Source organism: Syngnathoides biaculeatus, chromosome 4 (genome assembly GCF_019802595.1).
Source record: "Syngnathoides biaculeatus isolate LvHL_M chromosome 4, ASM1980259v1, whole genome shotgun sequence".
Classification (NCBI taxonomy): Eukaryota; Metazoa; Chordata; class Actinopteri; order Syngnathiformes; family Syngnathidae; genus Syngnathoides; species Syngnathoides biaculeatus.
In genome coordinates, this window is record NC_084643.1 from 28,574,381 (window position 1) to 28,591,181 (window position 16,801).

At 41.2% G+C, this 16,801-nt stretch overlaps 1 protein-coding gene across 3 annotated transcripts in view; it reads right to left on the minus strand.

Annotated features, from left to right (window-relative positions):
- The window catches only part of rhobtb4 (Rho related BTB domain containing 4), a 61,687-nt gene that overhangs the window by 40,511 nt on the left and 4,375 nt on the right, over positions 1-16,801 (minus strand). For 2 of the 3 annotated variants that reach the window (XM_061816761.1, XM_061816758.1), the window contains exons 1-2: positions 11,689-11,922; positions 11,158-11,254 (exon numbers count right to left, since the gene is read on the minus strand). In XM_061816761.1, coding sequence (XP_061672745.1) covers positions 11,158-11,171 — 14 coding nt within the window. In that variant the 5' untranslated portion in view covers positions 11,172-11,254; positions 11,689-11,922. Of the gene's footprint in view, positions 1-11,157; positions 11,255-11,688; positions 11,923-16,801 lie in introns of those variants that run through there. The other variant, XM_061816760.1, reaches the window with a different exon arrangement.

Here is a 16,801-nt window from a genome sequence, read left to right on the forward strand (position 1 = left end):
AGATGCTTGTTTCCTGCTTGAGAAAAACACATTTATCACATTGCAGGCCCATGAGTAAAGTGTGCCACAGGAAAGTGCTTCCTGCATACTTTTTTCTTTTAAATTGAGTTGTTACGAGTTGTCAAAATGCCTAAATGGCCTCCAACACAAGTGGAGACTGCAAGTAACACAGATTAAAAACTTAACCATATGGAGGATTAAAAAAAAAATACATTTTTGGGCCGTTTGTCATTGTGGTGAGTAAAAAGGGAAGGGTGGGGCAATAAAAGCCTAGAGTGCAGCGGGAATAATTAAAATGTACTTAAAGTGGAGGTAAAAGTCACTTGGTTACAAAAAATAAAAGCATATCAAAAAAGGACAAGAAAAGGAGAATACATGCACAAGCAAACACAGCAAGGAACCAATAAAAAGTGAATGAAACCTGATTACAGAACAAGATGCAAAGCAACGAAAGGAGCTTCAGAACTTGATCCAAAATATTTTTGCCAACCATTGAAAAAGTAAAAAAAAATGTAAACATTTCCAATAATTCCAAGCACTCGTGGGAACTGTCGAGACAAGGATGGACAATCAGGGTGATGATTGGCTGTGATGGAAGGAAATGTCAGGAATGTTAAGTGGTTCCTGGGGCAAGGACTTGATGAGGAGGTAATAATGGAACAGGAGGAAATGAGGAAGAGCGGGATGTGAAGTTGATGTTGGTACAGTGTCTCTGTTTAACTGCTTCCTGTCCAAGAATACAAAGATAAGAGTTTTAGTACAATTCCAGCACAGTTTTAGATGTGCGGTTGTATAGATCTTGTGAAATGTTTGCGAAAACAAAATTGGCGACAAGATTTGGAGTAACACTGCCAAATATTTCCAAAAAGGGCAATTTAGTGTGTCCAATAAATGCATGTTTTTGAGATGTGGGAGCAAACCAGAGTGCCCAAAGAAATCCCACACAGACATGGAGAGAACATGTAAAACCCCACCAAGGCGGGGCCGGGTTATGAACCCCAGTCTTCAGAACACTACAGCTGCGCCACCATGCTGCTATTTATTTCAAATGATCATTTTGGTCAGTGAATTTAGAAGTAGGCTACCAAGGTCGTCAGAAAGGGATGAGGGTTTCTGCTCACAATGGTCCTTTCCTATTTCATTTAGCATTTTTCACATAAAAATCAAATTAATATGTGATTAAAAAAAAAAAAACGTTCACCAGGTAAAAGTAAATCAGAATAATATCCTAGAACTAGTGTGACTAGTGCTTGGTAGTTGTACTATAGAGTGATAAACATGGCTGACAGTGGAAGATTCCTGAGTGATTGACAATAATGTAAGATCATTTATCTTGTGTCAGGGTAACCCCCCCTCTTTTTAGAATTTGACACTTCACCGCTACCTGTAGAAATACTGGTGACAGTGGAGGTTTGCAGACACTGCAGCCTCTGTCACTTTGTAAACTTTGGACTGAGATTAACACAAGACAGCAAACAGGATAAGGTCAGCGAGGATAAATGGAGTCATTAGAGTCAAATGGTTCGCTATGCTTTTGAAAGTCTATGGTTGTATGTAGGGTTCTAAACAATAGGGCAGGAAACTTTCCTATTACCAATGTATTTTATCATTAAAAAAAAAAATGCCATTTTGGATTAGTGCTGCTCCACATTAGTGTATTACCCATCATTGTTTATAGTAGCTTTCATATTAATTTTTGATTGGGTGTTGACCTTACAAAGCAGTCTATCATATAATACACAGTATATCATAGTAAAGCTGATATTGAGGAGTGAGATTTGTGTGTCGTCAGTGCAGGTCAGTCAGGATTCCAGAAAGGGCCTAATCAAACAAAGACAGACGCCAAGTCAAACAGCTATGAACTTCAGTCTGGTTCAGACGAGCTGTTCTTCTCGTACATTAACACACGCACATCCTACCTGCATGTAGCACAGGAGGCCTGCATTTCCACTCTGGACGACCTAAAATGATGATTTTGTTTGCACCATGGTTATTGTTCGCATATTTGTATGATATTTTACAGGTTACAGTAGGATCACTAAAGTTAAACACGATCTGTTCCAGTAACCTAAGGAAATGACACAAATATACTTATCACTGCCAAGCTCTTGGTTTTGTTTTTCATTGCTAAAAAGGGAAGAAAAAAAAGCTTCTTTGATGCTGTATTGCCTTCTTTTGTCACTTCTTTGAGTGGTCGCATGGTGAGCACTCAACATCACGCTCGCATTCCAAGCACACAGGAAAAACACCGAATTCTTGGAAATCGCTCTGAGCCGTTGTTATTCTTATACCTGAAACCTCTTTCCACTGTTTTTTTTTAAAGTGGATGAAGTGTTGCCCTTGGGGCCATTTTAAAACCACAATCAGAAACTGCTTTGGAATGTCCGAATGAACCTAAGAGGAGAACCACGTCAGGGTCCAAAGTGCTGTATTATATAACTCAATATTACATAGTTTAAACCGTGAGGTTTCTCATACATCACTTAAAAAGTTAAACATTTTAATAGTCACTGCCGCATCAGTTAATCACTTCAGGGGTGTTTGACTTTCATAAAAACGGGTTTGTTAGATATTAGATGAAAGAAGAACGTTTAACATACAGGCGCAAAATATTGCCTTCATAATCTTAACATGTTCCCAAAAGGAGTAATATATGCTCCTAGGGACAGGCCCTACCTCCAATTGCCGTTTAAACTGTTCTAAAATAAACACCCCTGCAAGCAAATGCCATGAGAGTTCTTCAGTCATAAATTACACTTTGACAGGCTTCTTTCAAAACTGCAGCTGAACTATTTCATCTATTTGTCGTCATCGTTTTCTTTAATTTTGGGTCTGCCCGGAAGGTTATGGACCACTTGTGTTGCTCTATATCCAGTAAATTATATTTAGCCTCATTCCGTTGTGCTAAAAATCTATCATTCGGTCATGCGGCGTGTGTCTGCCTCTATTTAGACGTTGCTCACACATTCAGAAATAGCGAGGAGAGAAAGAAAGGGAGGGAACGAGAGGGAGTGTAAAAGCAAAAATCACATAGCGACGCAGATGGACAAAATCACATTACATCGAGCTGAGGCTTTGCAGGAAGTTACTGCTTTGTTTTAACTCCAAATAGCCTCATAGCGTGTTGTTTATCCCCCATGTTGTTTCTTCCTCACATTGTATTGCAGATCAGCAAACAAAAAATAGAGGCATTCCCCAAAGAGAAGACTTGAGAGAACAATGAATGCCCCAGTGGTAAATGCACTTTTAATTTGAGCTAGCAAAGCTTTGAGGGGAGTGTTTTAGATTGGGATTTTGAGAGCCAGGCAGGAACCTTGTACAGTAATCCCTTTGGAAGATTTTTTTTTTTTTTTTTGGGGGGGGGTAACGCTAATTTTAGAGATATGTGGCAATAGTCAATGTGCTGCACACAAGCATATCTATGCACAGTAGGTGTCCAAAAATAGAGTGATGGAAAAATCTATACTGGTGTCCGGTTATATCTGCTCTACTGCTGCATGCACTGCAGCCCGTTCAAACAACTGGCATACAAGAGTCGGCGCGACTGCATGTCATTTACTGGCATCGTTGCACCACGTAAAGCTTAAAGTATCCAAGTAAGGTCAATGGTCAAGTGGGAAGAGGCTCTCTGGGATGGAGCATCATCCAAGCTAAGCCACCAGCGAACAGAGGTCACGACATTATGTCAAGATAGCGTGCACAATTTTTGCGTGTGATTTTGAGTCCGGACATGCGGCACGTTATCTCCCAGCTGCACAACTGATCATTGCATCAGGAATAATGTAATGGGCAATAAAAATAAGGAAATAAGTTTCGGCTTAATGTGACTCATGCTGAAAATGCATTAGCATTAAGTAGCCCTAGGTTCATAAATTGGAATAATGCTGATATGAATTATTGATGCTAAAATGAAAGTGATGTAATAATGTGAGGGACAGGGAGATAGACAAAGGCAAGTCAGTCAATGGTCATTTTAAACATCTGGTAAAGCAAAAATAAATATGTCCTCCAATTTTGACAGACCAGAGGAGAACACTGTTAACAATGCTGCCAAATTTGAATTAAAAAAAAAAAAAAAGGTGCAAATATAAAATGAGGATTAGAGATGGTGTAAAAATGAAGCTATTATTATCTCCACACTGAAATGCTGTGGGCATGTCTGCTGAATGCCCTGAAACCATTCAACTGGGGAACAATCAAATTTCACGATTGTAGATTCCAGTTTATACATGCACGAAAAACAATTATACCTGACGTCAATTCATGTAAGGAGGCTCATCTTCAAAACTGAACATTTAACTGGACTATAATTATTAAATAAGCACACAAGCCAACACACTGATTGGAGGGGAGATAATGTGACTGCCAACCGGTCCTGTACGCATGGCACTGGGCTGCTCAAGTTCTTATATACGTACTGGGGAATGGGCGACTATTACAGATAGGCAGTAGTTTAGTAGTAGGCAATGTTTAAGCCCCACTCAACAATCAGGGAGAAAATTGTGAAAAACTCTTCAAAGGTACAGTATAATGGAGCGCTTCAGTTTACCACTCATAAGTCTGCATGTGTAAAGCAATTTTCGTAAAAAACGTATCATGTTTTCCGAAACAAATCTATTATTGGACTTTAGATACTTTAAAACACTGTCAGTAATGAGGCGACATTGTGGCGGATACAGCAAGCACATCAGCCTGAATTAATTAATTAATCTAAGGCTCTGAATTTGAACCCCTGCTCAGAGCTTGCTGTGTGGAGTTAGCCCATGCAGGTGTCTAATACTTTCTCCCCCATTGAAAAAAATCCATCTGAACACTGCCCATAGGTGTGAATGAGTCTGTGTGACCCCTGTCAATGACAGAGAGAACAGCATATCCATCCATCCATTTTGTGGGCTGCTCATTCTCACAAGGATTGCGGGAGTGCTGGAGCCTATCCAAGCTGTCAACGGGCAGGAGGCGGGGTACACCCTGAACTGGTTGCCAGCCAATCGCAGGGCACATGGAGGCAGACAACAGTCGCACTTACAACCACACCTGAGGGCAATTTAGAGTTTCCAATGAATGCATGTTTTTGGGACGTGGGAGGAAACCGGAGTGCCCACCTGGAGAAAACACACGCAGACACGGGAGAAAATGCAAACTCCATAAAGGTGGGGCAAGGATTTGAATCCCAGTCCTTAGAAGTGTGCGGCCAACGCTCTCTCAAAGTGTTGATGGATTGATGCCTTTTCTTGTTTGTCCTTGATTTTGACAGATGCATCACATTACATTTGAATTTCTTCAGACTGAGCAGGCATTTCCTGAACAAAAACTGTGCAGTTGATTTTACATCAATCTCCCTAAAGTACTCGTGTCATAAAAGAGACTAAATATGTCCAAATGGGCTGAAAGTGGCAAACCAAACTACGTAGCATGTGGTGAGTCAGTTTCACATTTCCATGTGGGAGAAGAACCACAAGGGCAAACAGTGACTAAGATCATGACGGCGCTTAGTTGAACTTGCCACACTGCACCCAGACCTGCTATATCAGATTCTACAAGTGTGCGTGTGTGTGTGTGTGCGTGCGCGCGTGTTGGTGAAACCGAGAGAGTGTCAGCCAGTTTGCATCAGCCTCCTAAAACTGCAAGTAATCTATTCCTTGTGTGCTGTTTACATACTTGGCCAATAAAAAGGATTCTGATAAGAGGTGCAGACATGTTTTCTTGTGCATTTTCCCCTATGATGATTTTTGGTAAGCACAGTAGGAAAGTTACTAGAAACTTCTTAGGGCTAGGGCTGCATTGACACCTGTTCCAAGTGACCGACTTCCTTTTTTCTTCCTCCTATGTAGCCCATTTTGGATATACTGTACATAAAGTAATTGTAAGAGGGGCAAAAAAATTGAATCGCATATCAGATTTAAATGAGATGTGGCCTAGAAATCAGATGTACCGTCTGATTATCTTCCCAATGTGAGTGCAGTGGAGGCAGAAAATGTATATCAATGGGTTACACACACACACACACACACACACACACACACACACACACACACACACACTAAATCAAAACAAGTGAATACTGTCAAGGTTACCCATCTTTTGAATTCATAGAAGAGTTAGTTGATCTCAAAGAACATATCTAAGGATCCCTCTGTATTGTGTTTTCTCATCAGAGTTGGCTTTAGGAAGTTTTACAGTCCAAACAATCAAGAGTATGGAAAAAAAATGTTGACGTCAAGAAGGACCAACACATTGGCCTGTGAAGACAAAACTATTGCTAAAACAGTTTAATTACATTAGCCAGCACTATTGATTTGAATGACCTACAGTACTTAATACAGATTGACATGGCACTGCCAAGAGAGAGCAATTTCATTGGACAAAAGAGTCAAATAATTATCCAGAAAAAAAAAAAAAAAAAAAAACATAACCAGTGTGTCCAAGAGAAAAGATACAAATTTAGAATAAGACTGTTACCGATGTACTTATGGGCTTTTGAAAAAGATTCAAACTTCTCTTATTCAGGGGAAAGATTGGGGCCACATGAAAAATATGACTTTGGGTCCTACGATTTCAAGACTGCAAATAAATACTAGTTTCTATGGACCCTGAAAATAATCACCACTCTTCTCCCCCTTACAGTGCCCTTGCTCCGATGTAAGCCTTCCGAATGTGTGATGGTGAAAATTCTAACTGCGGATTTCCATTTTTCAATTCTTGCAAGCCAGAGATAATGATTATGATGAGTAATACAATTGGAGATTATTGTCATTGTGGGAAAGCAAGTGATTTAATGGGCAAATAAGATATGACAACTTGCCGGAAGACATTTCTAAACACAGGAGCGGCTGTGTAGTTTTGTCAGATCTCATACAAACAAGGGAAGTGGTCAACGTGTTTAGTCTGAGATGAACAGCCACCTGTTCAACCACAAATTCTTCACATGACACAAACCTGAAAAGGTTCAAATTTCACAGTAAGACATGAAACTTGCCTCAGGTTGGAGCAGATACATGTTCAGACATCAGGGCCAAGACGATCAGTTTTCAGGCCTGAACGAGATGAGCAGATGCTCAAGAAGGAAACACTCCAGGTCTAAATGTTATGCTTTTGGTACCCCATCTTGCACTCAAACACACTGAACAGGAGCAAACTGGGACCAACTAACTGATCAAAACACAATAACAAAGGAGATGGATATCTCATATTTAGTTCTCAGTGTGTGGCTCTTGGCCTTGTTAAGGAAACAAAGTCAAGAGTAAAGCAAGAAGATGGACGACGGAATTAAAATTGAGAGACTGGAGTACAATACTGCAACATCCTGAGCTCCAGATTATGTACTACAGATACATTCCCATAGAACAATTCAAGCAGAAAAATCCGGTCAACTTCCTCAGCTGCAAGTTTAGCTGACCCTGTCCCACCTCCGGCTTGTTCATCGGTCATTTGAAGCTGAGCAATGTCAAAGCCAAAGCAGACGTTGCTCCTGGTGGCAGATTGTACAGTCCAAACTTCAACATTTACGAAACAATTAGGGCACCTTTCATCTTTTGTTAGCACTGACATTATCGTTACTACATGAACACAATTGGTACAACGTTCCAGAATCATATGGTTTCAAGAGAGCAAAATTCATATTGTGAATAAAGTAGAAAAATCCAGCTGACCCAAGAACCTGCAACCCTTGCCTTTTTTTTTTTTCAACACGTTCTGACAGGTGAACTTATGTCATATGTTCCTCTATCATTACAGTGTGTGTGTGTGTGTGTGTGTGTATGTGTGTGTGTCTTGTCTCTCTGGTCCTGGCTCAGTAAATGTGTGGCTAACAAACCCAGTGGGTTTTCTTATCTCCTCTTGACCACTTGGTTCTGCCCAGCCCTTCCCTCTCCTGTCTTCACTGGAGGCACCTTCTTATCCTCATCTCTCGACACACACATACACGTCGATACTGCATGAGCTGTTAATGGAGTGATTTGTACATGCAAACACAATCCAGAGCAGCCGAGACCGATAGCACCACAAATTTTATCACACAAGTCCAAAAGCCTGATGAATGATCTGAGGCGAAAGAAAATGTAACCATAAAATACTGATTTTTTTTTTTTGGGGGGGGGGGGGTCAGGCAGCTCCGCAAATATTTTTTTGGTGGGGAGGGGACTTTGTAAAGTAAATTCAACAGCTTTGTCATGCAGCTCTTAAATTGTGAATAACCCAAATAATGTTTCTATACTGCCCAATTAATTTGTTGTTGGGGAAGATAAAGATTGAAACAGTGGTTGATTATATATATATATATATATATATAATATATATATATATATATATATATATATAAAATATTCATTCAGGTGCTGATTTAAAAAAAGAAAAAAGTTGTTAGTAAAGAAGTTACAAGTTCGAGTATTTTGTTACTCGTACTCTAGTGAAAATACTACTTATTTACGCTTCATATTTTTTTAAAAACTTTACTCTTACTTGAGTACAATATTTGACTACCCACCTCTGCTCAGAATAAAATACATTCCACAACTTCTTCCATCTCAGGATTGCTTTTGGGTCGAATCTCTGGTTTGAAACTATAAAGATCTTTGAAAGCATTAGGAAAGATGACAAAACACTTTTATGACGTATTAAATGCTTTTGTATGGTCAGTGCCATTGCGTGACAGCGGTTAATTTTTATGGGCTTGGCTGTCTGGCGCCCTGTTCGTACCATTTTAATCATCCATCAAGTCCATCAATTTTCTTTCCCGCTTATCCTCATGAGGGTCACAGGGAGTGCCGGAGCCTATCCCAGCTGTCAACGGGCAGGAGGCAGGGTATAACCTGAACTGGTTGCAACCCAATCGCAGGGCACATGGAGACAAACAGCAGCACTCAAAATCACACCTAGGGGGAATTTTGAGTCTCCAATGAATTCATGTTTTTGGGGATGTGGGCGGAAACCGGAGTGCTCAGAGAAAACGCAGGCACAGGGAGAACATGCAAACTCCACAAACTGAACCTGGGACCTCAGAACTGTGAGGCAAACGCTTTCCAGCTGACCCACCGTGCCGCCCCATTTTAATCATTAACACCAAAATAGTGATTCTTTAGCATATCAAATACTGTACGCGATGGAACATAACTTTGGGGTGTTGTTGCAGTGATGAGTGTCTGAAACAGTAAGTTTAGCAATATTAGGTAATACACCAATATCAAGGAAACCTCTAACGTCTGACTTCTGTTATGTATGGTCCTAAAGCCATTTTACTCTTTCGAGACTCCCGCATGACTCTTCAAAGGCCAACTGGTGCGTGTTTCTGTGAGAAACGTTTGCAACTGCGGTGGCAACACAGAGAGTTTCCCTGTACTGTCCGAAGCTCTGTCATGAACACAAATGTTTTAATAGACACGGGTTTAACCTGAGGCAGGGCAGCTTCATTGTTTAAAAAAAAAAAAAAAAAAGCTTTTTTTAATTATTTATCATTTTGCGTATTTTGGGTCACTTTAGGAAATGACATGAAATTTCACGGTGAAGGTAACTTTTTTTATTTGGTGGAAAATGTCAAAATGGGTAAAATTTTACAGCATGCATGAGGCTTAATCCACATTTGTTTGGATGCGTCGATGCCCATGTGTCAACTAGCATCTGACACCCTCCTCCCCCAGAACTCATTGCTCCTTTCAGTTTGACCTCTGCCAAAACTCACTTTGCATATGCATGCTTCCTCCCTCCATTATGCTCATCGTTAACATTCCCCATTGCTGAATCTGTGCTCACCGACAGACTATGCAGCCAGAGAGGGAGGTGCCATCGCCCAAGCATAAGAACTTGCTTCTTTCTCTGTGTCTCTCTTTATTCACCCACTACTTTTCATTCTCCCACTGCAAAACTTTCCCAAGAGGACAAACATCATGTGGTTCTGGGAAGAGGAGCTCCTGTTGTGCAACGCCTTTGTTATTTCTTCTCTTTCTGTGCAAATATCCTGCAACTAAGGACCCTGCTTTTGACTTTAATGAGTTTGTCCTTGCATATACATTCACACAGAGCAAACAGCCATCTGAACATATTGCTCTTCTGCACACTGACAGGCAGAGAAATGGCCTAACCCCGAAGGAAGAATGGTTCAAATTCCACAGCTGATAGAAAAACAGGCGCGAGACGGAATGGAGGAACTGATGTCAACTTCACCCGAGTAGCATACCACCAGAACCCCTCCCCTCTATCTTTTCTCTGCTCATGTTGAGATACAGAAAACAACTCATGTTTAACCCCCCTGGGGTCAAACACTTTGGGTCATGATTATGAACAATGAAAGAAAAAGCACAAAATTTAAGACAACAATCCACACGATGTCAGTGTACCGCCGCCTTTTACTTGTTTTTTTTCGTGAAACACTGTCCAAGACAGGGAGTAACCTCAAGATGGTGTGTGTGAGAAGAAATAACAATAAGAAATATCTTAGGTAACGAAAGCACTATTCACAATTACGGTAGTAAGTAATACGTGGTATCACTTCATAGATTGAACTCTTGAGCCCCCTCCATCTCCCCCACACTGTTTGACAAGTCTTTGGCTTCTTTTACACTTAGTGGTTGACCAGTGTGCAGAAATAGATTGTGTGGAAATCCCACCAATCAGTACACCCCACATGTTAAAGTTTGAAACTAGAAAGAAACTTTTATGTTGTGAAATCTTCTGTACCCCCCCCCCCCAAAGCTTATTTCATGTGCACTACATAAGAGCTTGCACAATAACTCAGAAAGCAAGTTGCTCATCAATGTGCATCACGCATAAGTCATTAGGAAGTGATTAAAAGAGCTAAGGTGAAGTAAGACATACTTTGTTGCTCCGATGTTCATTTTACACTCGATAAAAGCCTTGGAGGGGCACTCGGACACATGATATTAAGCCAGTTGCTTCAAGTGACACACCCACCTAAGTTTGACCAAATGCGGTTTCGTTTTCGTTATGCAAAGTATAATTCTTCATCATGATTCATAAGCACTTTAACGCCGCATGCACGTTCGAAACAGATGTTTTGTTAAGATAAGTGTTCTTCCCCCCTACGGTGGACGAGCCAAACCGTTACGCAACTCCTACCCGCCCTCTGTAAAGTTCTGCTGCGTGGACGAGATCAATAACAAGTTGCTTGTTATTGTTGGTGTTTTAAAATAAATAAAAAAGCCATACCTTTCAAAAGACATCCACCGCCGGGAATCTTGCGCGTTTCTTTCTCCTCGACGTCCACTTACAGTTCAACACTTCTCGGCTGCTCTTCTGCTTCTCCCTGCAAGCCACACACGTGCAATGAAGACGATGATGATGATGGTGGTGGTGACGACGACGACGAAGATGATGATGATGATGTTGGTGACACCGAATCCGAACCTTTTATCAGTTTGCCAACTAAAAGGAGAGCTATAGTTAATCAGATGCAAGAAAAAGATGGATGGACGTCTGCGATTTTGTTTTGTTTCCAGACAACCCCCCCAGTCCGACAATACTGTGCACGCGTGGCTCCCCGTCCGGGTTTGCGTGGTCCTGATGCGAGTTTTTCTGTCCCAGGACTGCTGGGAAGTGGACACACGCCGCCACGGTTTCTTATTGTTTAAATACCACTATATTTTGAGAGAAACTTTCTTTTTCCTGTCACCCTGACCACAAACTGCGACAAAGTCAGTCCGTCGTCGTACAGCGCGTGTGTGCGTCCTCTCTCCTCACCGCGTTCAAAGTCCTTGCTGTGGGGGGGAGATCCACGTATTCCTCCTCTCGTGCTCTCGGGTGGTCGCGCCCACTTATGTTGATGTTCCACCCGGCTCGGGCCTGCCTTCAGCAGCAGCCTCATTTCTGGTGTGCTCGGAGCCACACCCATTCATTCATAAAGTGGAGAGCGTGCCAGCCGGTGCTTGTGCATGCGGGCGTGTGCGCGTACACGGACGACAGTTGACACCGAATTACCTAATTGTCGATGCAATATGGGATTAAGAACACCTGCAGCATGTAATGTCATCCAATACGAGAAATTGAGATAAAAAAAAAAAACCTTTGTGACGATTCAGACGAAAGGAGTAATATGAATCAATATTCTTCCTGTAAATAAGGCCGTCAAAATAAAGTCAAATCTATCCATATGGTACAATTGGGTGAAAACATTAGCATACATCGATAAATTACAATTTTTGCAATAATTTCTCTTTGTAATAAAAGAATTTGTGATCATACAGTTCTTGTTTTGGATTTTACAAGATTGTGCAGGTGCATCTATCTGTGGAATGAAATCACTACAGTGAGCGCATACGATAGACGTTTCAACCTATTAAAGCTGTGACTTTTTTTTTTTCAATGGGGTCTCACTATGGTTTTAGAGTTACGATACAGTTGCAAACAATTACATCATCCACGCACGAGTCATCGACACTCATAAACCAAACGAGAGCAGCTATTTGTTATTCAGACAATTTGTTGCTAAATATACAGCAAAAACACTGGAAAAGTTGATAGAAAGTAATACAAATGTATATATACCTCATTTTTAAAATCTCCACATTGGTATTTGGGCTAATCGCTGAAAGTGGATAAGAATAGAAGTGGACAACCGTTGCTTTTATCTTTAGAAGGAAATGCCCTGTGAAAAGAATCACAAAAATGTTGAGAGTATATACTGTATGTATATAAAAGCTATACTATGTTCCTTTTTTCCTCAACCAGTTATGAACAGAAATTCCATTTCACTCAGAGAGGTTGTATGCAATTTGTGCAGTGCAATGACAATCCAGTAAATCAGTTAAGCCAAAACAGCAACCGTCAGGCGACTAAAGTGTTTCCATAACTCCTGACCTTCCAAGCGTTGAATGAGTTGCTGTCTCATGAAGGGAACGGAGCAACTTGCCCGAGCCTGCCCTCAAATCAGTGTGCAGCCATCAGGATCCGGGCAGTAATCATCAGCTGCAAGCGTGTGGACAGTACACTTTGGTAATTAATAAAGCCCATTGGCGGAAACGGCAGAACAACTGGGAATTCAGTTTCTCCCACTTGAGGTTTTTGGGGGAACTAAATGAACATTACAGTAGTCTACAGGTACAGTATTCCCAATTCACCAAAGGTCATAGGGGTATGTGCGCATCTCTCCTCGATGCACCTTCGTCTAAAATGTCTTAGACAGCACTTTTCTATGCCATGCCACTATTGATGTAGCAATATGGGCACAATAAGTGCATAAAGGAGGGTGTCCACGTGAAGCAGTTTCTCGATCAGTCCCTCTTCTAAGTGGGCAAACTGCTGATCCCGTGGGTGTAAACGGTTGAATCAGCAGAATGGCAAAAAACAAACAAAAAAAAACCAGTTGGCGATTACACAGCGCCTTTACCATAGACACAACACAATATTGAAACATACAAAGGAGCGATCTCGGTCTCTTTTGGATCACTTTCACTTCTGCACATGAGGAGCCAAAGCGGTGTTTGACACCAGCCATTGAGCGGCCACAATGACACACGTTCGGGAGCTGAGCGGACACAATGAGCCTCTATTCGCCTCGGAGCTGCTGTTATTCTTTCTGATGATCGCTGGAACAAAGCGTGTGACAAAAGTTCCGATTGAGCTTGAACAATTGCTCACAAAGCAGCCAGTGACTCGGTGTCAATGGTGCTCTTTGCCAATTGTACGGCATCACGGTCAGTGTGTCACAGTACTTTGACAACACGTGTGGTCGTCAGCCGGCGATGCTTCAAGACAACCAGAACAGTCCAGTTTGTTATTGATTCACTGCCCTGAGAATGAAATGACCTGGACAAATGACAATATTCATAGGTGTGTACTGTAGATGTGAGTAATGTGCATTATCCCATGACAATTCCGCCCAAAATTATGGTGACAATGTTCCGTAGAATCAATTCCATAAAAGAAAATCATTCTTTCAAACACTATGACCAAAATTTGCTGGGCATCCTTTGTTTTATGCGTCAACTTTCCACAAATTTAAGACAGATAAACCATTTTTGGTTTTGAAAAACACAAAAGATAACAAATCGATAAACAAGATTTAAAAGAGAAACTTGTATCAAATGGAGAAAACTTGTGGTGCTGACCAGAAAAGATCATTTGAGAAAATAAGTGTATTGACTTGATGACTGTAGTGACTGGTTAGGACAGTTGCCTCACAGTTCAGAGGTCACGGGTTCAGGGCTTCCTATATGAAGTTTGAATATTCTCCCTTGTGAGCTTTCTTCAGGTATTCTGGCAAAAGCATGCACGTTAGGTTAATTGAAGACTCTAAATTAATTGTCCGTAGGTGTGAATGTGAGTGTTATCTATGTGTGGCCTGGCGACAAGTTCAGCTTGTACGACACCTCCCCTCCAAAGTTAGCTGGGATAGGCTCAGGCGCATCTACTCCTGAAACCTTCCAGTATCCAGACATTCACATAGTGTTGGCGCCTCAAAAGAAGTTCAGTGCTGCGGATCAGGTGTCTGTTTGGTGTCCTGGATGATAATCAGAAGAAAGATGACATAAACTATCTTTCACCACGAGCATCTGTCTGTTCATCAAAATTCATCAAGAGATAACCATTCATGCTCTGGTCCATATTGCGGACCCGGCCTCTTTCTTTCCACTGACGGGCCGGCTGTGTCCCTGTTTGGCGTCACTGAGGTGCTATGAATAGACGCTGGCGTACCGTCAGCGCTGTCAGCTGGGCATTGGCACGTGTGTCTCATGTCAGCACGACCACGGCGCAGCACTCCTGACTGGTGTCGCTGCGCTAGCGGCACATTGGTGTTGCCATGGAAACGCAAATGAGCACATCTACCCTTGCCCTGACATCCGTTGCTTGTTGTTCTCAAGAAAACTCTTCCTCTTTCGTTGTGTGGCTTTCTCTTTCTATTTATTTCCCCTTTATACGGTGCAGTATCAATCCAGTCATTTCAGGTAAAGTTGAAGTGTGTCACTCTTTCTCTCCCTGTGTGTGTCGAGGGGGAGACTAATGGAGAGGTGTGCGGGTCACCGCTTAATTGCCGAAAGCCCCGTAGCCTTCACAGGACAAAATGAGCAGATTGCAGTGTTTGTACTTCTGCTCCATTTACCAATTTGTGTCTGATCACATAGAATTTACGCTGCACCGATGAGACGGCAGGAAGCCATATGGGAGGCCAGGTAGGAAGTTAAAAAAACGAAAGACAGAAGGTACTCTTCAGCTGCATCCTGAGCCTGTTTTTTAATTTTTTTTTGTTACTCATTACCTGAGAGCATGTGATCAATATAGCAGTGCAAGAAAAAGTATGTGGACTCTGGAATGACGTGTATTATTGCATAAATTGATCATAAAATGTGATCTGATCTCTTCCAAGTGGTTGTGCCTCCTGGAGCAGCAAAAACCTCAAGCTTATGTTTCTTTGAATTTTGAACAATTCCTTCTGATGAAACTGTTTCAGTTCAGCAATATTCTTGTGATGTGTAGTGTGCATCACTGTCTTCAGGTCATGACACAGCATCTTAAACGGGGTGAGGTCAAGACTTTTACTGGAACACTCCGGAAGACATTCAGTTGTTGATTTACTTTTGTCCTTTGTTCTTCTGTTGCATCAGCCATCAGATGTTAATAAGATACAACTGGCAAACAGCATTTTTTTCTTTTGCAAAAGTCTCATAACAAATTTGAGATTTGTTTTCCCTGTCAGTGCAGATTTATGTCCCAAACTATGACCGTTCCCCCGACCCCCCCTCAAATATACTTCACAGCTGGGAAGAGGTTTTAATGGTGGTGATTTGGTGCCATTTATTAAAAATCCATGGATAGCATTGTGTATTTTGGTTTCAATTTTAAACCTGTGGCAATGTATTTTTGGACATTGGACATTTTTTGACATCCATTCTTGTTTATATTTATCGTACATTTGTCAACAGTATCTTGTATTTGAGAACTTTTTTGTGCAAGGCATGATTCCCTTTTGCCGATGCTCCTTGAGAATGGAAAACTAAAAACTGTTATTTTTGTTTGTTTGTTGTAATACAAGGCAGGGCAGCTTTAACCAACACCTCCAAACTCCACACGTTGGTTGTATTCATAGTTGACTGATTACTGACTTTGATTAACTTTTGGAGAAGTTATTAACTTGTGGGTTCAGATACTTTACCACCGTTCTTATGACTTCAAGGCCACTTTGATTAAAGGTAATTCCACCCAAATCATTTGGTCATCTGCAAAATTAGTAGCTGTGAGCATGGATCTGTACGATGGGGATACAAGCGCTAAATGTGTCGATGCATGAAAGTGAGAGAACAGCAGGGGGATGCGGGAAAGAATATTCAACAGTTTTTATTTCATCGTTCTTCAAAAGGCTTAAACTACTCTTCAGTAGAAGAAAATAAATTCCATGTATTTTTAACATCCTGATTGAAAGCCTAAATTAATCCATCCATCCATTTTCTTTGCTGCTTATCCTCATGAGGGTTGCCAGGAATGCTGGAGCCTATCCCAGCTGTCAACGGGCAGGAGGCGAGGTACACCCTCTAACTGGTTGCCAGCCAATCGCAGGGCACCTAAATTAATACAAATATTGAACATGTGAGATTTGCAATTGTTATTGATGCTTGATGATTATTTCTAAGATTTCCTCAAATACATAAATACATACAGAAATAAGTCACCCACGGATATTTTTAAGATAAGGCTGCAAATTTTGTGCAGTGTGTGTTGTGGGACTTTTTTGGAATGTACCAATGAGGGGGATGGCACATGGACAGAGAGCTTGTGCTGCTCATATTGCTGGAAAATACTTCAATTTGCTTGTACATCATAGTCTTTGATTTTTTTTTTTTTTTAGGTTTTCATAGTAACC